The 21,442-nt window shown below is 41.7% G+C and overlaps 1 protein-coding gene across 2 annotated transcripts; it reads left to right on the forward strand.

Moving 5' to 3' along the window:
- The first annotated feature begins 976 nt into the window (after positions 1-976).
- Positions 977-11,014, forward strand: LOC110507824 (uncharacterized). 2 transcript variants are annotated; one of them, XM_090223695.1, is made up of 11 exons: positions 977-1,153; positions 4,079-4,189; positions 4,444-4,818; positions 4,947-5,081; positions 6,175-6,377; positions 6,492-6,596; positions 8,219-8,311; positions 8,537-8,647; positions 8,939-9,059; positions 9,184-9,462; positions 9,833-11,014. In XM_090223695.1, exons 3-11 carry the CDS (start codon positions 4,509-4,511, stop codon positions 10,519-10,521), a joined length of 2,046 nt encoding a protein of 681 aa, XP_090079821.1. In that variant the 5' UTR covers positions 977-1,153; positions 4,079-4,189; positions 4,444-4,508; the 3' UTR covers positions 10,522-11,014. The 2 variants fall into 2 exon arrangements, with proteins under 2 accessions (XP_090079821.1, XP_090079822.1); XM_090223696.1 differs by lacking the exon at positions 977-1,153 and having other exon boundaries at positions 4,078-4,189; positions 4,947-5,930.
- Positions 11,015-21,442: the final 10,428 nt, after the last annotated feature.

Genomic DNA, 21,442 nt, shown 5'->3' on the forward strand with positions numbered 1-21,442 from the left:
AGCGTCGGGTTTGGCCTTTGTGGGCCGTCATTGTAAATAAGAATTTGTTCTTAATTAACTGACTTGCCTAGTTAAATAAAATAAAAAATACTTGCCTACTTCGGATGAACGATTTAAGCGTTTCACGAGCTTGGAAGGAAGAACCATTCTCACCATAAACCCCAACATTAACGGTGTCATAAAACCTAGCGATCAAACAGGAAAATGGTTCCAACCATTTTTCCACGATTCATTTTCCCCATAAGGGAATTTAGAAACACTTAAAATCAGGTCTGTGTTTCATGTAGGCTTGTAACGTTTTGATAAGTCACATTGCCCGAGAGAGATTTGGTTATCAATGTATTAGTCTTTTTACTCTCAGATTCAAAAATACAATTAGCATCAAAGTAGACATTATGCAAAACTACAAATCCCTGTTTGACAGCTCGGTTTTAAGGGTATTACGAGTCATACCGAAGTACTCAATTGACAGCTGAAATTGTGGCCATGTTTGTTTCCAATTTGCAGAGGTGCGTGACGTCAGATTTCAACATGTGGGAAAGATCGGGGTCCAGAGCTCATACCCGAGGTTCCTAGTTGTAATTCCGAATTGGAAGGGCGTTCACGTACGGTTTTCCCAGTAGGGAGGTCGTATTTCAGAGTTTCCGACAATGTGAACGTGGCATTCGCCATCAGCAGCAGATTTTCAACCAACCTTAACTTGGCGATACTTTGTTCGCAAATCAGAAATTACCGGTGTCTTCTAAACTCCCATAGCCAATTGCAGGGGGATGTTTGAATTTAGAAAATGCTCCGTTATTAAATTAAATACATTTGTACTCCATTAAGTAATCTAATAATCTATTCACCGCCATCTTGTCTATTTCTGATATTATCTCATTGATCCAGCCCAAAGTGCTGCACATCATGAGCGAGACTCAGAAATCATGCATCACTTTGAATGACACTCACCTGGGGTGTATTCATTATTCATGATAGAGGATCAGAAATAAATTAGATGGCAATGTATACATTGTAGGATTAATTCATGGAACAAAGACTGGTTTAATTTAATAACAGCATTTTCTAAATTCAAACTCCCCCTGCACTAGCCAGTTAAGAGTTAAGAAGACACCGGTGACTTCAAGAACGAAGAAAGCGTTGGCAAGTGAAGGTTGGTCGAAAATCTGCTGCTTATGGCTCATTAGCAGCCGGTACACAACCTCGGACACAAGCTTTAGTCCTGCGCCGAGGTGGCTAGTTATGGCTAGTTACCCCTGGTTATACTTGAGAACACTCGCCTTGAAAAGTGCAGAGACGACAACAAAGTCTGAATATTCAAACCGTTGCTTGTGGAGATAAATAGATACGCTAAATTGTAATTGCATTTCTAGATAAATCCTCAGTCTGGTCTTTAACAGCCCGAAATTTAGGCTATTGTTACAATGTTAATGCTTCCCCAAAGCTCCTTTTTGAAAAGTTTCCATGGCTGAGGCGTCCACAGTCAAAAGAAATTGGCCGGGCTTCTGTATTGGTCCAGTGGCCCTTTTTTCCCCATACACTTTTCAGATGGTATTTACATAACAATGGCAAACTGCATTTTTTTTACACCTCACAAAGTAACTGTGTTGATGACGCTGACAGAGTTGTTCTTTCTGCAAGCCCCAAGTCTTTAGTATCACTCCCCTGATGGAAACACAATTACAATAGAGCTTACATTAACATACACAACTGGCGACAAACTGGTGTGGGGTAAGTCTTAGGTGTAAATGCAGTAAGAGTTTATCCAGTCATTACGTTAATGCAAACTAGTGTTATTTTTTGGAACGTGTACAAATCACATTTTCTTTTTCAAATGCTTCGTAAACAATAGGTGTCGACTAACAGTGAAATGCTTACTTATGAGCCCCTCCCAACAATGCAGAGAATAATATAAAATAATATCACAATGAATAAATACACAATGAGTAATGATAACTTGGCTATGAACAGTACTGAGTCGATGTGCTGGGGTACTAGTAAATATTTTCTTAACTATTTCTTGAACTGCATTCTTGGTTTTTGGTGAGTTTCTCCCATTCTTCTCTGCAGATCCTCAAGCTCTCAGGTAGGATGGGGAGTGTCGCTGCACAGCTATTTTCAGGTCTCTCCAGAGATGTTCGATTAGGTTCAAGTCCGGGCTCTGGTTGGGCCACTTGAGGACATTCAGAGACTTGTCCTGAAGCCACTCCTGTATTGTCTTGGATGTTTGCTTAGGATCGTTGTCCTGTTGGAAGGTGAACCTTCGCCCCAGTCTGACCTGAGCACTCTAGAGCAAGTTTTTGTCAAGGATCTCTCTCTACTTTTCTCCAGTCATCTTTGACTCGACCCTGACTAGTCTCCCAGTCCCTGAAAAACATCCACACAGCATGATGCTGCCACCAACGTGCTTCACCATAGGGACAGTGCCAGGTTTCTTCCAGATGTGACGCTTGGCATTTAGGCCAAATAGTTCAATCTTGGTTTCATCAGACCAGATAATCTTGTTTCTTATGGTCAGAGTCCTTTAGGTGCCTTTTGGCAAACTCCAAGTGGGCTGTCATGTGCCTTTTACTGAGGAGTGGCTTCTGTCTGGCCATTCTACAATAAAGGCCTGATTGGTGGAGTACTGCAAAGATGGCTGCCTTTCTGGAATGTTCTCCCATCTCCACAGAGGAACTCTGGAGCTCTGGAGCTCAAGTTTTTGGTCACCTCCCTGACCAAGGCCCTTCTCCCCCAATTGCTCAGTTTGGCTGGGCGGCAAGCTCTAAGAAGAGTATTGGTGGTTCCAAACTTCTTCCATTTAAGAATGATGGAGTTTCCTATGTTTTTGGGGACCTTCAATGCTGCAGACATTTTTTGGTACCCTTCCCCAGATCTGTGCCTCGACAAAATCCTGTCTCAGAGCTCTACGGACAATTCCTTTGACCTCATGGTTTGTTTTTTTCTCTGATGTGCACTGTCAACTGTGGGACCTTATTTAGACAGGTGTGTGCCTTTCCAAATCATGTCCAATCAATTGAATTTACCACAGGTGGACTCCAATCAAGTTGTAGAAACATCTCAAGGATGATCAATGGAAACAGGATGCACCGGAGCTCAATTTTGTGTCTCATAGCAAAGGGTCTGAATACTTCTGTAAATAAGGCATTTCTGTTTTTGATTTGTTATAAATTACCAAAAATGTCTAAACCTGTTTTCACTTTGTCATTATGTGGTATTGTGTATAGATTCAGAAAGAACAATTTAATACATTTTAGAATAAGGCTGTAACGTAACATGTGGAAAAAGGGTCTGAATACTTTCCAAATGCACTGTATATAGTGCCTTCAGAAAGTATTCAGACCCCATTACTAATTCCACATTTTGTTGTGTTATAGCCTTATTCTAAAATTGTTTTTTTCTCTCTCAATTTAATCAATCTACACACAATAACGCATTATGACAAAACGAAAACATTATTTTATAAGTGTTTGTAAATGTATTAAATTAAATACAGGTCTCATCTACACTAAACAAAAATATAAACGCAACATTCAACAATTTCATAGATTTTACTGAGTTACAGTTCATATAAGGAAATCAGTCAATTGAAATAAAATAATAGGCCCTAATCTATGGATTTCACATGACTAGGAATGCAAATATGCATCTGTTGGTCACAGATACCTTAAAAAATAAACAAGGGGTGTGGATCAAAAAACAGTCAGTATCTGGTGTGACCACCATTTGCCTCATGCAGCGCAACACATCTCCTTTGCATAGAGTTGATCAGGCTGTTGATTGTGGCCTGTGGAATGTTGTCCCACTCCTCTTCAATTTGGATGTTGCTATAAAAAAAATCCCCTCCCAAACGCATACAGGCACATTAAACGACAAAGGGAACTGTTAACCATGAATACACATAAATAAGCCAAATTGTAAATGGTAAACATGAAGTACAGAAGATTGTCTACACGACCTAGAGAACTTTAATATGACACAGTTGTTTGCAATGCACCTTAACAGCACACTGGTCAGAAACAGCCGGTGGATGTTTTTGTTTGTGTGAGTGCTTTTATCTGATCTGGTGCTTTCACAGACAAATTACCATCCAGTTGGACACCTGATGAACTTCCACAAACTTCAGGGTCTGGGGTGAGAACTTCAGCTTCTAGGCTGTTGGAGTTGACTGATTCCTCTGAAGAATATGGTATGTCATCTAGTACAAAGTTTTAAAAATATATATATATTTTACCAGGGACAGGCAAGATTTGGTGCTCCCCTTTGTGGAATGGATTAAAACTTACTTTGTAAGCTTTAACCATCTGAGGGACCGGCCAGTAATGGCCAGAAGTTGAGAAACGCTTATCTAGTACACATTATTTATAAACCGTACTGTAAGCTTGCTAGCTAATATTGTTTACAAGTTTCTGACTGCTTTCAACTTATGTTGTTCTTTCACAGAGGAATCTGGATACCACTGGTCGTCTAAGGAGGTTCAGGCATTGTTAACACTCTGGGCAGATAAGATGGTACAGAAGCACCTCCTCTCCTATAAAAACGAGCACGTCTATGCCAAATTTAGTTCCGAGCTTGCCGCCCTGGGTTTTAAAAGGACGTCGAAGCAGTGCAGACAAAAGATACAAATACTGAAAAAGGAACACAAAAAAATCAAGGATAACAATAACATGAGTGGTTCCATCTATCGTGAAGAGAGTTGGTTTGCCATCATTGATAGTGTCCTGTGTCACCAACCAAGTACTTTGGAGTCTGGGGTGATAAATTCAGATGCCAAGCTTTTGGGGTCGCCTGATTCCCAACAAGAAATGGGAGATTCTAGTAAGTTAAGTTGTCCAGTACAGCACCTAGTTCATATGTTTAACACAGTAACTTTGTTACCATAAGCTTGGTACTTAACAATGTTTTTCTTTGTGTGAGTACTGTCAACTGTGCTGTTGTATCCACAGACAAATCTCCATCCATTTGGACACCTGATGAGGTCCATGGTCAACAATCAGAAACCTCAGGGCTTGGGGTGATAAATGCAACAAATCTACTGTTTGAATTGACTCCTGATTCCCCTGTAGACGAGGAACATATTGGTAAGTTATCTAGTAGTGTTTTTCAACCTTTTTTGTACCACGGGCTAGCCAGGGGTGGGAGGGCCAAGAGACCAGAGGTGGTAGTGCTCAGTTGGGGTGTAGGGTTTGAGCATATCCTGAGGTAGGGAGGGGCAGTTCCCCTTGCTGCCCCGTAGGCAAGCACCATGGTCTTGAAATGAATGCAAGCTTGGACTGTGAGCCAGCTAACGCACTTGCTCAAAGCTCAGATACCCCACAAGACATGCCACCAGAGGTCTCTTCACAATCCCAAGGCCAGAACAGACTGGAAAGTGCATAGTACTACATAGAGCCATGCCGACATGGAACTCTATTCCACATAAGGTAACTTATGCACGCAATAGAATCACATAAAAAAAATACACCTTATGGCATGGCAGGGACTGTGAAGATAAGAAATACTAGTAGCTACACGTTTTTCATAAACAGTACCTTAAGCTTGCTAGCTAATATTGTTTTCCAGTTTCTGACTGCTTTCAGCTGATGCGGTTCTTTCACAGAGGAATCTGGATACCGCTGGACTTTGCAGGAGGTTCACACATTGTTAACACTGGGCAGATGAGAGAGTTCAGAAGCAGCTTCTCTCTTATAAAAATGAGCACGTCTATGCCAAATTTAGTTCAGAGTTCGCTGCCCTCGGATTTAACAGGACGTCGAAGCAATGCAGAGAAAAGTTAAAAAAGCTGAAACAGGAATACAGAAAACTCAAGGATGACGACAACATGAGTGGTTCCATCTATCTTGAAGAAAGCTGTTTTGCCATCATCGATAGTGTCCTCACTAACCAAACAAAAGCTCAGGCTTATTCTTTTCCAGGTGCAGAAGACTTTGGTAAGTTAACTTTTACTGTATACATTTTTGTAGTTTGTTTGAGGGATTTCACTGTGGTGACTGGCTGGCTAAATAGCTAGTTGCTGATGCTGGCTAGTTTCCTAATCTCTTGCTAGATAAAAAAAAAAATATATATATATATATATATATATATATATATATATATATAACTCGCCTACAGTATTTTAAATATGCCATTGGTTTTTACTCTATAACATGTTATTGTTTGTGTTTCCCAACGTAGGTCCCGGTTTAACTCTGTCCTCACTGCGTCTCCTTGCTCCACCATTACGCTTGATGTCAGCATTCATGTGGCAAGTGGCTCAGCAGCATATTGTAAAGCATTATGGGAAGCTGGAGGAGTTTGTGACTTTGGTGACAGAGATGGTTCCAGAGCTGCTGAGTTCCAGGCAGAGGACCCAACTTCTTCTGGGTCTGAGAGCAAGGGTGAGAGAGGTGGAAATGCATGCAGAGGATTCTGATAGAAGTATGGGTAGCTGCCAGCTGTAAATAGTATGTTTTCCCCTGGGGCTTGCTCTCACATGTCTACCTCTTTTTCAGCTGGTACTGGAGTTGTGTCTCAGTGAGAGCACAGCTGACCTCGTGACCATCCAGCCTCACCTGGACAAAATCCATTATTTGACAGAATACGCTGTACACAAAGAGGTAAGTTAACTTATACTACTGTTCAAAAGTGTGGGGTCACTTAGACATTTCCTTGTTTTTGAAAGAAAAGCAATTTATTTTGTCCATTAAAATAACACCAAATTGATCAGAAATACAGTGTAGACATTGTTAATGTTGTAAATGACTATTGTAGCTGGAAAGTGAAAATGTATGTGATATCTACATAGGCGTACAGAAGCCCATTATCAACAACCATCACTCCTGTGTTCCAATGGCACGTTGTGTTAGCAAAATTGTACTTATGCAATTAGGTTAGCACAGCTGAAAACCGTTGTGCTGATTTAAAGAAGGAATAAAACTGGCATTCTTTAGACTAGTTGAGTATCTGGAGCATCAGCATTTGTGGGTTTGATTACAGGCTCAAAATGTCCAGAAACAAATATCTTTCTTCTGAAACTCGTCAGTCTATTCTTGCTCTGAGAAATTAAGGCTATTCCATGTGAGGAGTAGGACACAGCGTTGTACGAGATCTTCAGTTTCTTGGCAATTTCTCGCATGGAATAGCCTTCATTTCTCAGAGCAAGAATAGACTGACAAGTTCCAGAAGGAAGGTCTTTGTTTATGGCCATTTTGAGCCTGTAATCGAACCCACAAATGCTGATACTCCAGATACTCAACTAGTCTAAAGAAGGCCAGTTTTATTGCTTCTTTAATTAGCACAACAGTTTTCAGCTGTGCTAACATAATGGCAAAAGGGCTTTCTATTGATCAATTAGCCTTTTAAAATGATAAACTTGGATTAGCTAACACAACATGCCATTGGAACACAGGAATGATGGTTGCTGATAATGGGCCTCTGTACACCTATTTAATATGGCGCCGGAAGAAATGGCAGCAGTTTCAGGCGCCCAACCAATTGTGCTATTATGTGGGGGTTTTTGCGTTATTTGTAACTTATTTTGTACATAATGTTTCTGCATCCGTATCTTCTGCTGCTACTGTTTATCATGTATGCATAGTCACTTTAACCATATATTCATGTACATACAGTGGGGCAAAAAAGTATTTAGTCAGCCACCAATTGTGCAAGTTCTCCCACTTACAAAGATGAGAGAGGCCTGTAATTTTCATCATAGGTACACTTCAACTATGACAGACAAATAGGATTTTTAATGAATTTATTTGCAAATTATGGTGGAAAATAAGTATTTGGTCACCTACAAACAAGCAAGATTTCTGGCACTCACAGACCTGTCTTTTTTACTGTTTTTATTTCTTTACTTACCTATTGTTCACCAAATACCTTTTGCACTGTTGGTTAGAGCCTGTAAGTAAACTTTTCACTGTAAGGTCTACTACACCTGTTGTATTCGGCGCACATGTCAAATAAACTTGGATTTGATTTAGATATTCCATAAAAAATCTGTCGTTTCCAGCTACAATATTAATTTACAACATTAACAATGTCTACACTGTATTTCTGATCAATTTGATGTTATTTTAATGGACAAAAAATGTGTTTTTCTTTCAAACACATGGACATTTTGAAGTGACCCCAAACTTTTGAGCTGTAGTGTATGTTTAAGATGTTTTCAACTCATATGTTGAGGTTGAGTTAATGTCTGATGAAATTTGTTTGGTTTGTTTATGCTTACTGACAGAGTAATGATGAGTTGGAGGCTACAGAGTCTAACTTTGTGGAGTTGGTCCAAACCCTGCTGGAAGACCCGTCTGAGCGGGAGCACTTCTTCCAGGTAAGAGATCTTCGTCTCACAATTGGTAATACTCGTGACCTTCGTATTTAATGCATCTGTAAATGTATTTTTTTTGGCACAGCAGTCACCTTCAAGTTTTGCTATTATTGACATTGTTAATTGCCCGCATTACCAGGAGATGATTGCAGACTATACCACACAACAAATGACGCCCGAAAGCCATTGCCACCAGACTTATTGTGTGTTAAATTCTAAATTTTTCAGGAGGTGTTCCCAGCACGCTATGGCCCTCGGTATGACACCGCACTGCAGGTACTGGTGTGGGAGTTCCTCTCCAGACTGGAGGAGCTGCTACCTGTACCAGACTTCACACAGGTACAGATAGAAAATTTGCAGTTCTGCCTGTTTAAGTATTGACTGCTGGTCACTGTTTAAAATAAAAAAATGGGGTTGAGAACTATGGAATGGTGAGCTAAAGGAAAACACCTACCCAATGCTCCAGGATCTGGCATGCAGAGAAGGGTCAAAGGGTGCATACCAATGATACACAGCGTTGAATTCAATGTATTCTAAAGCGCTGAAAAATATTGAAATATAATCAATTACAAATTACATAACCCTCCCCCAGAATGAAATAGAAAATGTGCTATTTCCCCTGCTCCTCAGACAGCAGCATGGCTTGGTGATGCCCCCTCTGTTGTGGAGGAATGTGGAAGCACCATATTTGACACTGAAGAGCTGAATACTCTTCTGCAGCACCATCAGCATCATGGAAACCTGAAAAGAGGTAAGTGTCCAACCAGAATTATATATTTGTTATTGTGTGTGTTAAATTCTTTGTCTGGTAAGTAGTGGAAGACGATGTATGGCAAGAGTGTAATTTATGGGATCAATTATGTTGTCTTTCCTAGGTTATTTCTCTTACTACACCTCAGATACCATCTTGTCCACACTTTCCCTCCCTCCAACAATAAGAGTTGTCATGAGCTCTGAGCAGGCCAGCTCAGACAAAACAAGGTCATGCTCCGATGGAGATGAATGCTTAAAGAATGGGATAGAGAGAGATGGAGAAGGACAATTTAATTGGGGCAGAGAGGAGGAAGAAGATCATTTTTATTTAGAGCAACAAGAGCAGATTAATGTTTTACCAGCAGAGAATTCTGGTCCGTGTATCCCAGTACCCAGCAACGGTATGGACATTCAAGAATTCAAGTTATTAATAAAATATTTGACTTTATTTTACAGTCCTATTGTCACTGTCATTTATCTGGTATTTAAAATGAAATGACTTTAACAATTGGTACTTCATGGTAATTAGCAACTTGGAAATGATTAACAGAATCTGTAAATTCTTGATAACAATTGGTACATCCTTGTGTTCTTTGCGAAATGACTAACACAATTCTTACCTTATTTTATGTACTTTGTAAGTAAATACCTGGTAGTCAGCAAGCTGTTCAATGTAGTGTTACTCAAAATTGCTTTTTCAAATGGTAATTAATTCATCTAGGCAGAATATCACTTCTTAAGCAATCTGTCCCCCTGATTTTGTCATTGCAGGATTGAATAGTGACATGGAATCCCAGGTCGTCGCCTGCTCCCTCTGCTCATTCTCTCACAGTGATATGGCAAAACTCCACCAGCACATCAGGATTAGGCATCGAGGAGAGGACCGAAAGCTTAGACGCCCTAAAGAATCTGGGACTGAAAAGCACCTTCCCTCAAGCAGAACAAAACTACTTCACCATCACATCAGGACTAGGCACCAAGGAGATGTACAGAAGTGTCAACACTCTGAAGGATCTGGGACTGAAAACCTTCCCTCAAGCACAACAATTATCCCCTATAGACCCAATAACATGACTCTAAGCTGCCCTCATTGTGGGAATGTTTACCAAAACCTCAACTCTCTGAAAAAACACAGAAGAATTCACACATTTCCATTCTGTTGTAACCAGTGTGAGAGAAGATTTTCTACCAGATTAGGTCTGAAAAGACATCAGCGAGCTCACACAGGGGAAATACCATTCAAATGCTCTCACTGTGACCGGAGATTAATGTGTGCATATTCACTCAAAATGCATGTACGCACACACACTGGGGAGCGTCCCTACTCTTGCACTATTTGTGGGAAAACATCTGTCCAACATCTAGCAAGACACATGACGATGCATGCAGGGGAGAAAAACTATTTATGTAGCATCTGTGGTAAGGCATTCCTTAGCTCAGGAGAACTGCGAGGAAGTTGAGAGATTAATTTTCATCAGGATATTTTCTCCTGTTTTTATTGGTCGACTTTGGGCCTATGTGTTTTACTTAGTTGATGATGAAGTTATTAGCTTACTGCTGCATTGGCCTATAGGCTATTTTTGAGTTCTATGTGCTCATTTATTTAGCCGCCAATGGATTGCAGTCTATCAATGTGTTCATATGGCAGAGGCTGGTGCTCTTGCCTTAGAATTCAACTAACTTTTAGATTTGTATCCTTTTACTTAAGATTTTTATTATTCACCACGTTTTTGAGAAACCAAAACGTTATTATTGAATTGAAACTGTTCCCCAAAAAACACCCATTTAAAAAATTGTTAATGCGCCAGCGAGTGCACACATTGGTCCTGTTTAAAAACTTGCCCGCCTAAGGAATCCAAGGCCCAACCAACCGACTTGTTCTTGTGCTGGCCCTGTTTCACCTCTTTATTTTAGACCTATTGAAAGTATTAATAAAAGCATTGTGATTAACAATTCCCTGTACGTTTTGTTGTAAGTGCCATAAAACCTGGGAAAAATATGGGAGGGGTTCTCAGAATGTAATTTTATAGTTCATGTGACATTTTTGATTAATTTAGCAGACGCTCTGGGACTTAGTTATTGCATTCAACCACATCTCAGTCATAGTACACACTCTAGGTGGCAGTATGCACCCTTTCAGCTTGTTTGCCAACTCATAGAAATTGTAGTATTAGAAAATGTAAAATCAGCAAAAAAAAGAAATGTCTTTCAAAGATAATTTGTAAAAATCCAAATAACTTCACAGATCTTCATTGTAAAGGGTTAAAACAATGTTTCCCATGCTTGTTAAATGAACCATAAACAATTAATGAACATGCACCTGTGAAACGGTTGTTAAGACACTAACAGCTTACAGACGGTAGGCAATTAAGGTCACCGTTATAAAAACTTAGGACACTAAAGAGGGCTTTCTACTGACTCTGAAAAACACCAAAAGAAAGATGCCCAGGGTCCCTCATCTGCGTGAATGTGCCTTAGGCATGCTGCAAGGAGGCATGAGGACTGCAGATGTGGCCAGGACAATAAATTGCAATGTCTGTACTGTGAGACGCCTAAGACTGCGCTACAGGGAGACAGGACGGACAGCTGATTGTCCTCTCAGTGGCAGACCACGTGTAACAAGACCTGCACAGGATTGGTACATCCAAACATCACACCTGTGGGACAGGTACAGGATGGCAACAACTGCCTGAGTTACACCAGGAACGCACAATTCCTCCATCAGTGCTCAGGCTGTCCACAATAGTATGAGAGAGGCTGGACTGAGGGCTTGTTGGCCTGTTGTAAGGCAGGTCCACACCAGACACAACCGGCAACAACGTTGCCTATGGGCACAAACCCACTGTCGCTGAACCAGACAGGACTGGAAAAAAGTGCTCTTCACTGACGAGTCGCGGTTTTGTCTCACCAGGGGTTTTGGTCAGATTCGCGTTTATCGTCAAATGAATGAGCGTTACACCGAGGCCTGTACTCTGGAGCGGGATCAATTTGGAGGTGGAACATCCGTCATGGTCTGGGGCGGTGTGTCACAGCATCATCGGACTTATTTCCTGCAAGACAGGAATGTCAGTGTTCTGCCATGACCAGTGAAGAGCCCGGATCTCAATCCCATTGAGCATGTCTGGGACCTTTTGGATCGGATGGTGAGGGCTAGTTGCCTTGGTGGAAGAGTGGGGTAACATCTTACAGCAGGTACTGGCAAATCTGGTGCAGTCCATGAGGAGATGTACTGCAGTACTTAATGCAGCTGGTGGCCACACCAGATACTGACTGTTACATTTGGATTTTGACACCCCCTTTGTTCAGGGACACATTATTCCATTTCTGTTAGTCACATGTCTGTGGAACTTGTTCAGTTTATGTCTAGTTGTTGAATCTTATGTTCATACAAATATTCACATAATGTTAAGTTTGCTGAAAATAAATGCAGTTGACAGTGAGAGGACGTTAATTTTTTTGCTGAGTTTACTACTTCAAAATGGAGGTGGCCTCAATGGCAACCAAGGGGCCAGGGTTCCGGTCTAGAAGCATGGTTTCTACTGCTCCTACAGTTTTGCTTCGGTACTGCAGTTTAACTTACGATTTCCATACATAAAGAAGTCAGATTAGAAAATTCAAAATAAGACACTTTATTCATCATCTTTGTGCACAAAACATCCATTGCATTTTCAAATCATTGTCGCTGAGGCAGTAATTTTTTTTTCATCACTCAGAGCCGAAGATATTAACATTTTATATTCATCCAAACCTCGTAGCATGCCAGATCTTACTGGATAGGTATTTTAAGTATCAGCTAACCTCATATGTAGTAGCAATGTGTCAGTCAATGACAGTCGATGACGTGGCACGCAACCATTGGTTGATGCATTCAACGTCTGAGCAGGGGGACGAGACCTACAGTCGTGGCCAAAAGTTTTGAGAATGACACAAATATTAATTTCCACAAAGTTTGCTGCTTCAGTGTCTTTAGATATTTTTGTCAGATGTTACTATGGAATACTGAAGTATAATTACAAGCATTTACAAGTGTCAAAGGCTTTTATTGACAATTACAAGAAGTTGATGCAAAGAGTCAATATTTACTGTGTTTACCCTTCTTTTTCAAGACCTCTGCAATCCGCCCTGGCATGCTGTCAATTAACTTCTGAGCCACATCCTGACTGATGTCAGCCCATTCTTACATAATCAATGTTTGGAGTTTGTCAGAATTTGTGGGGTTTTGTTTGTCCACCCGCCTCTTGAGGATGGACCACAAGTTCTCAATGAGATTAAGGTCTGGGGAGTTTCCTGGCCATGGACCCAAAATATCAATGTTTTGTTCCCCGGGCCACTTAGTTATCACTTTTGCCTTATGGCAAGGTGCTCCATCCTGCTGGAAAAGGCATTGTTCATCACCAAACTGTTCCTGGATGGTTGGGGGAAGATGCTCTCGGAGGATGTGTTGGTACCATTCTTTATTCATGCCTGTGTTCTTAGGCAAAATTGTGAGTGAGCCCACTCCCTTGGCTGAGAAGCGACTCCACACATGAATGGTCTCAGGATGCTTTACTGTTGGCATGACACAGGACTGATGGTAGCGCTCACCTTGTCTTCTCCGGACTAGCTTTTTTCCGGATGCCCAAACAATCGGAAAGGGGCTTTCATTAAAAAAAAATGACTTTACCCCAGTCCTCAGCAGTCCAATCCCTGTACCTTTTGCAGAATATCAGTCTGTCCCTGATGTTTTTCCTGGAGAGAAGTGGCTTCTTTGCTGCCCTTCTTGACACCAGGCCATCCTCCAAAAGTCTTCACCTCACTGTGCGTGCAGATGCACTCACACCTGCCTGCTGCCATTCCTGAGCAAGCGCTGTACTGGTGGTGCCCCGATCCCGCAGCTGAATCAACTTTAGGAGACGGTCCTGGCGCTTGCTGGACTTTCTTTGGCATCCTGAAGCCTTCTTCACAACAATTGATCCGCTCTCCTTGAAGTTCTTGATGATCCAATAAATGGTTTATTTAGGTGCAATCTCACTGGCAGCAATATCCTTGCCTGTGAAGCCCTTTTTGTGCAAAGCAATGATGACGGCACGTGTTTCCTTGCAGGTAACCATGGTTGACAGAGGAGGAACAATGATTCCAAGCACCACCCTCCTTTTGAAGCTTCCAGTCTGTTATTCGAACTCAATCAGCATGACAGAGTGATCTCCAGCCTTGTCCTCGTCAGCACTCACACCTGTGTTAACGAGAGAATCAATGACATGATGTCAGCTGGTCCTTTTGTGGCAGGGCTGAAATGCAGTGGAAATTTTTTTTTGTGGAACTCAGTTCATTTGCATGGCAAAGAGGGTCTTTGCAATTAATTGCAATTCATCTGATCACTCTTCATAACATTCTGAAGTATATGCAAATTGCCATCATACAAACTGAGGCAGCAGACTTTGTGAAAATTAATATTTGTGTCATTCTCAAAACTTTTGGCCACGACTGTATTGGCGCTTTCAAGACAACTGGGAACACTGGAAAAAATATGAGGTCAAATCACAGCTTCAGGGATTTTTAGGTCAGAAAGTCGGAGTTCTAGAAAGTTTCCGACTTGGAATTCCGAATTGAATGACCATTAAATGATTTTTCCAGTCAGTGCTCATATTCTTCTGAGTTTCTAGTTGTCTTGAACGCACTGAAGTCAGAGATTTCAGAGTTTCCAGTTGTTTTGAATGCGGCGTAAGTGTTTCATCCCAATTTTGGAGCCTTTCATGCAGCAGGGAACGGAAGTTGCTTGCTGATGGTAGCCAATTACTGCAGGACTTGTTTAGGTTGAAGATGATGGTCATGTTCCCCTGCTCAGACTTTGCCTCAACCAATGGTTGTGTTCCATGTCATCAACTGTGTCTTTGACTGACAGATTACTATACGATGTGGTTAGCTGATACAACGCCTGGATAGGTATTTTAAGTAAGATTTGGCATGCGTCAGCAATGTAGTAGAGGAAAACATATAATTGGCTGTACTCCATTGTCTATCATCCTGAGCTCCCACATGATGACCTCTGACGTCACCTACTAAGGAAATTACCTCGATAACAGAATTGTCTGCAATTTAATCTTGGTTATCCAAAAGTAAAATGACCACCAAGTTTGTAATTTCCTGTTTTATGGGGAATGCCATTAACAATTTTGATTACCTTTGTGCAAACCAAAACTCTTGGCCAAACCCCTCCCTTCCGCTAATTTCACCAATATCATGGCCAAAAAGTGAACTTTTGTTTTCATACATTTTTACTATATAGACAATTTTGACTGTAATCTAGTGGAAACCGTTTATCATCCGCACACAGATTTGAAAATCACAGCACCACCTTTACCCAATCCTGATTTGTCCAAATAATAAATGGCAAAAACCCCAAACCAGGAACTACTGCTGCTCGAAATTGCATAATTCTAAATGAGCCTCGACATCTTCTTGACAGATTATCAGATTCATCTGTCCACGAGAGATTATCGTCAGTTAAGTGCAACAACAAAACAGCATTAAAAAAAATAAAAATGTTTATTAAAAGTCCCGCATGATAGCGGTACTATTAGTTTATGGTTGACATAGGCTAATCGCCAAAAACCTATCTGCGTTTCTCAATGAGTTTAACGCACTTGAACATATCAAACGAGTATTTACCACTTCACAACTGGTAATTACCACTGTCCCACTTGGTTATGAACGCAGCATTAGCAAATTAACACATCCAACAAAACATTTTGACAGAGGACTAGAAGGACACGCCCATTTCATGCCTCAAAAAACAAAGGTGTTTATTTTCAGTTGATTCATCGGAGAGCCTACAGTTGAGGTAATTTTAATGCAGGTTTTTTTTATTCAACTTAATTTTCATAATGACACATTGGTCAGACATGGAAATTCACATTCCAGAGCAGGGACATGAAGTGGACTCAAAAACAGATCGTCAGCGAACTGAAATGGTTGAATATTTGGTATGAGAAAAGAAAGGACGGGAATAGACAAACTGTTCACAACTCAAGAACTGGACATATGTGACGCTGCCATGGACTGGGAAATAATGGCGACGAGTCCTGTTTGGAAAACCCAGCCTGGTCCAAATGCCCGAGATGAGTTTAATGTAAATAAATGGCATCCTCTGTCGAGGTCTCATTCAACAATGAGTTGGTAAAAGTCGTAGACCATCCGTTAATGTTTGGCCAACGTCTATACAACTTGACTGTGCCTCACACCATATTCCCTAGCCGCCCAATATTGTACTAAATTAACGTTACTCCTTAGTTCAAGGACCTTACAAAATCTGTTTTTAATGGGGGAATTGTCTCTAGAAGCAAAAACAGCAAATACTTCATCCACACGTGAATCGATTCTCAATTGCGGTACGAGTCTACATATTACCTAGGCCAATGACTGGCAGATTGGATGCACTACTTTTGAACAGGACCCATGGAGTAAATTGGGCTCCCGAGTGGTGCAGCGGTTTAAGGCAATGCATCACTACAGAGCCTGGTTCGATTCCAGGCTGTATCACAACCGGCCGTGATTGGGAGTCCCAAAGAGCGGCGTGCAATTTTCCCAGCGCTGTCCAGGTTAGGGTTTGGTTGGGGTAGCCTGTCATTGTAAGTAAGAATTTGTTCTTAACTGACTTGCCTAGATAAATAAAAATGTAATTGTCCGACCATCCTCAGTCCTTGGGTAAACTGCTTTTTTGCAGACATCCCTTTCTCTCACATCAGTGCAAAGCAGGGGAACATGTGTTAGCTAACCATGGGTGTTGTTTTTGTAATTAATTGGGGGGGTTAAACCTGTTACGCAATGGGTATTATTTATGACAATGATTTGCTTTTCTTGGGTTTCTCCTTTTTAGAACAGGCGATAGACGCCGTCTGCATTGCGTTAACAGACTGACTTTAGTCCATGGACAAGACGACTTCCCAGGAGGAAGGTGGGGAGATTGAGGGTCTCAGATTCAGAATGCAGAAAATTGTTGTTGTTCAAATATCAATATGATTTTTCCATATTGGTAGCACTAATGTGAAAGGGACACCAGCAAAAAGCAGTTGGTCAGACAATAACATAATTTAACATCATCATCCGTAACGGGTCTGTGGTCAAAAACGCTCCCTAAAACACTTCAGCGAGCAGGCCTTTCTAATCGACCTGGCCCGGGTATCCTGCAAGGACATTGACCTCATTCCGTCAGTAGAGGATGCTATCTTAAATAAGCATGACCCATTCAAAAAATGACCCATTCAAAAATGACTGCCCTTGACCAGCACAGAAACATCCTGTGGCGTACTGCATTAGCATCGAATAGCCCCCGCGATATGCAACTTTTCAGGGAAGTTAGGAACCAATATACACAGGCAGTTAGGAAAGCAAAGGCTAGCTTTTTCAAACAGAAATTTGCATCCTGTAGCACAAACTCCAAAAAGTTCTTTTCTACGGAAAATAAGAGCACATCCTCCCAGCTGCCCACTGCACTGAGGCTAGGAAACACTGTCACCACTGATAAATACGCGATAATTGAGAATAAGCATTTTTCTATGGCTGGCCATGCTTTCCACCTGGCTACCCCTACTCCGGTCAACAGCCCTGCATCCCCCACAGCAACTTGTCCAAGCCTCCCCCATTTCTTCTTCACCCAAATCCAGATAGCTGATGTTCTGAAAGAGCTGCAAAATCTGGACCCCTACAAATCAGGCGGGCTAAACAATCTGGACCCTCTTTCTAAAATTAACCACCGAAATTGATGCAACCCCTTTTACTAGCCTGTTCAACCTCTCTTTCGTATTGTCTGAGATTCCCAAAGATTGGAAAGCTGCCGCGGTCATCCCTCTCTTCAAAGGGGTAGACACTCTAGATCCAAACTGCTACAGACCTATATCTATCCTACCCTGCCTTTCTAAGGTCTTCGAAAGCAAAGTTAACAAGCAGATCACCGACCATTTCGAATCCCACCGTACCTTCTCTGCTATGCAATCTGGTTTCCGAGCTGGTCATGGGTGCACCTCAGCCACGCTCAAGGTCCTAAACGATGATATAACCGCCATCGATAAGAGACAACACTGTGCAGCTGTATTCATTGACCTGGCCAAGGCTTTCGATTCTGTCAATCACCACATTCTTATCTGCAGACTCAACATCCTTGGTTTTTCAAATGACTGCCTCGCCTGGTTCACCAACTACTTCTCAGACAGAGTTCAGTGTGTCAAATCGGAGGGCCTGTTGTCCGGACCTCTGGCAGTCTCTATGGGGGTGCCACAGGGTTCAATTCTCGGGCCGACTCTTTTCTCTGTATACATCAATGACATCGCTCTTGCTGCAGATGACTCTGGATCCACCTCTACGCAGACGACACCATTCTGTATACTTCTGGCCCTTCTTTGGACACTGTGTTAACTAACCTCCAGACGAGCTTCAATGCCATACTACTCTCTTTCCGTGGCCTCCAACTGCTCTTAAATGCATGTAAAACTAAATGCATGCTCTTCAACTGATTGCTGCCCACACCTGCCCGCCCGCCCAGCATCACTACTCTGGACGGGTTCTGACTTAGAATATGTGGACAACTACAAATACCTAGGTGTCTGGTTAGACTGTAAACTCTCCTTCCAGACTCACATTAAGCATCTCCAATCCAAAATTCAATCTAGAATCAGCTTCCTATTTCACAACAAAGCATTCTTTACTCATGCTGCCAAACATACCCTTGTAAAACTGACTATCCTACCGATCCTCGACTTCGGCAATGTCATTTACAAAATAGCTTCCAACACTCTACTGAGCAAATTGGATGCAGTCTATCACAGTGCCATCTGTTTTGACACCAAAGCCCCATATACTACCCACCACTGCAACCTGTATGCTCTCGTTGGCTGGCCCTTGCTTCATATTCGTCGCCAAACCCACTGGCTCCAGGTGATCTATAAGTCTTTGCTAGGTAAAGCCCCGTTTTATCTCAGCTCACTGGTCACCATAGCAGCACCCACCCATAGCACGCGCTCCAGCAGGTATATTTCACCAGTCACCCCCAAAGCCAATTCCTCCTTCGGCCACCTTTCCTTCCAGTTCTATGCTGCCAATGACTGGAACGAACTGCAAAAATCACTGAAGCTGGAGACTCATATCTCCCTCACTAGCTTTAAGCACCATCTGTCAGAGCAACTCATAGATCACTGCACCTGTACATAGCCCACCTGTAATTAGCCCATCCAACAACCTCATCCCCATACTGTTATCTATTTGGCTCCTTTGCACCCTAGTGTCTCTACTTGTACACTCATCTTCTGCACATCTATCACTCCAGTGTTTAATTGCTATATTGTAATTACTTTGCCACCATGGCCAATTTATTGCCTTACATCCCTTATCCTACCTCATTTGCACACACTGTATTTAGACTTTTTTTTATTGTATTATTGACTGTGTTTGTTTATTCCATGTGTAACTCTGTGTTGTTTGTATTGCACTGCTTTGCTTTATCTTGGCCAGGTCGCAGTTGTAAATGAGAACTTGTTCTCAACTAGCCTACCTGGTTAAATAAAATAATAAAAATTAAGGTAATTTATTTCTCTCTATGGGCCCTGCTCAAACCTAGTGGACTATATAGAAAGCAGGGGAACACGGGTGCCATTCTGCAATTCAAATTTGGTAGTGATAAACCATGTTGTTTTTGTAATTAATTGGGGGTGGGGCATCAAACTTTTTTTGCAATGGGTGTTTCGCTCAGTGACTTGCTTTCATTGTTGTTTTCGCTCTTGATAATGGAACTTATGTTTAAAGTAATGATTAGAATATTCCACCCTGAAACCATATAATTGTATGAAATTGATTAGAATCATAAAGTTACTAGTAATGAGGTCTGTAGGTTTAGTCAGTAAAATTATATCTCTGTACAAAATGTCTTTATAGTATCTTAAACACAAATTTTGTCTGAGCCAAATTTAGTGCCGAACTTGCTAGGGGCTCAGAGATTTGAGGGAGGACAGGGAGTGCTTCCCACGGTCTTCCTAATCTTTGTCGGCTGGGTAGTGATAAAATATGTGCGTAGGATACCTACTGTTCGTGTGTATGTACAGTGGGGCAAAATAGTATTTAGTCAGCCACCAATTGTGCAAGTTCTCCCACTTAAAAAGATGAGAGAGGCCTGTAATTTTCATCATAGGTACACTTCAACTATGACAGACAAAATCACATTGTAGGATTTTTAATAAATGTATTTGCAAATTATGGTGGAAAATAAGTATTTGGTCAATAACAAAAGTTTTTCTCAATACTTTGTTATATACCCTTTGTTGGCAATGACAGAGGTCAAACGTTTTCTGTAAGTCTTCACAAGGTTCACACACACTGTTGCTGGTATTTTGGCCCATTCCTCCATGCAGACCTCCTCTAGACAGTGATGTTTTGGGGCTGTTGCTGGGCAACACGGACTTTCAACTCCCTCCAAAGATTTTCTATGGGGTTGAGATCTGGAGACTGGCTAGGCCACTCCAGGACCTTGAAATGCTTGTTACGAAGCCACTCCTTCGTCGCCCGGTGGTGTGTTTGGGATCATTGTCATGCTGAAAGACACAGCCACGTTTCATTTTCAATGCCTTTGCTGATGGAAGGAGGTTTTCACTCAAAATCTCACGATACATGGCCCCATTCATTGTTTCCTTTACACGGAACAGTCGTCCTGGTCCCTTTATATTTTGGTTTCATCTGACCACATGACATTCTCCCAATCTTCTTCTGGATCATCCAAATGCTCTCTAGCAAACTTCAGACGGGCCTAGACATGTACTGGCTTAAGCAGGGGGACACGTCTGGCACTGCAGGATTTGAGTCCCTGGCGGCGTAGTGTGTTACTGATGGTAGGCTTTGTTACTTTGGTCCCAGCTCTCTGCAGGTCATTCACTAGGTCCCCCCGTGTGGTTCTGGGATATTTGCTCACCGTTCTTGTGATCATTTTGACCCCACGGGGTGAGATCTTGCGTGGAGCCCCAGATCGAGGGAGATTATCAGTGGTCTTGTGTCTTCCATTTCCTAATAATTGCTCCCACAGTTGATTTCTTCAAACCAAGCTGCTTCCCTATTGCAGATTGTCTTCCCAGCCTGGTGCAGGTCTACAATTTTGTTTCTGGTGTCCTTTGACAGCTCTTTGGTCTTGACCATAGTGGAGTTTGGAGTGTGACTGTTTGAGGGTGTCTTTGTTATACTGATAACAAATTCAAACAGGTGCCATTAATACAGGTAATGAGTGGAGGACAGAGGAGCCTCTTAAAGAAGTTACACGTCTGTGAGAGCCAGAAATCTTGCTTGTTTGTAGGTGACCAAATACTTATTCTCCACCATAATTTGCAAATTTCTGGAAATTCTCTCATTTTGTCTGTTATAGTTGAAGTG

This window comes from Oncorhynchus mykiss, chromosome 27, assembly GCF_057628025.1.
Source record: "Oncorhynchus mykiss isolate SJ-2025 chromosome 27, ASM5762802v1, whole genome shotgun sequence".
NCBI lineage: Eukaryota > Metazoa > Chordata > Actinopteri > Salmoniformes > Salmonidae > Oncorhynchus > Oncorhynchus mykiss.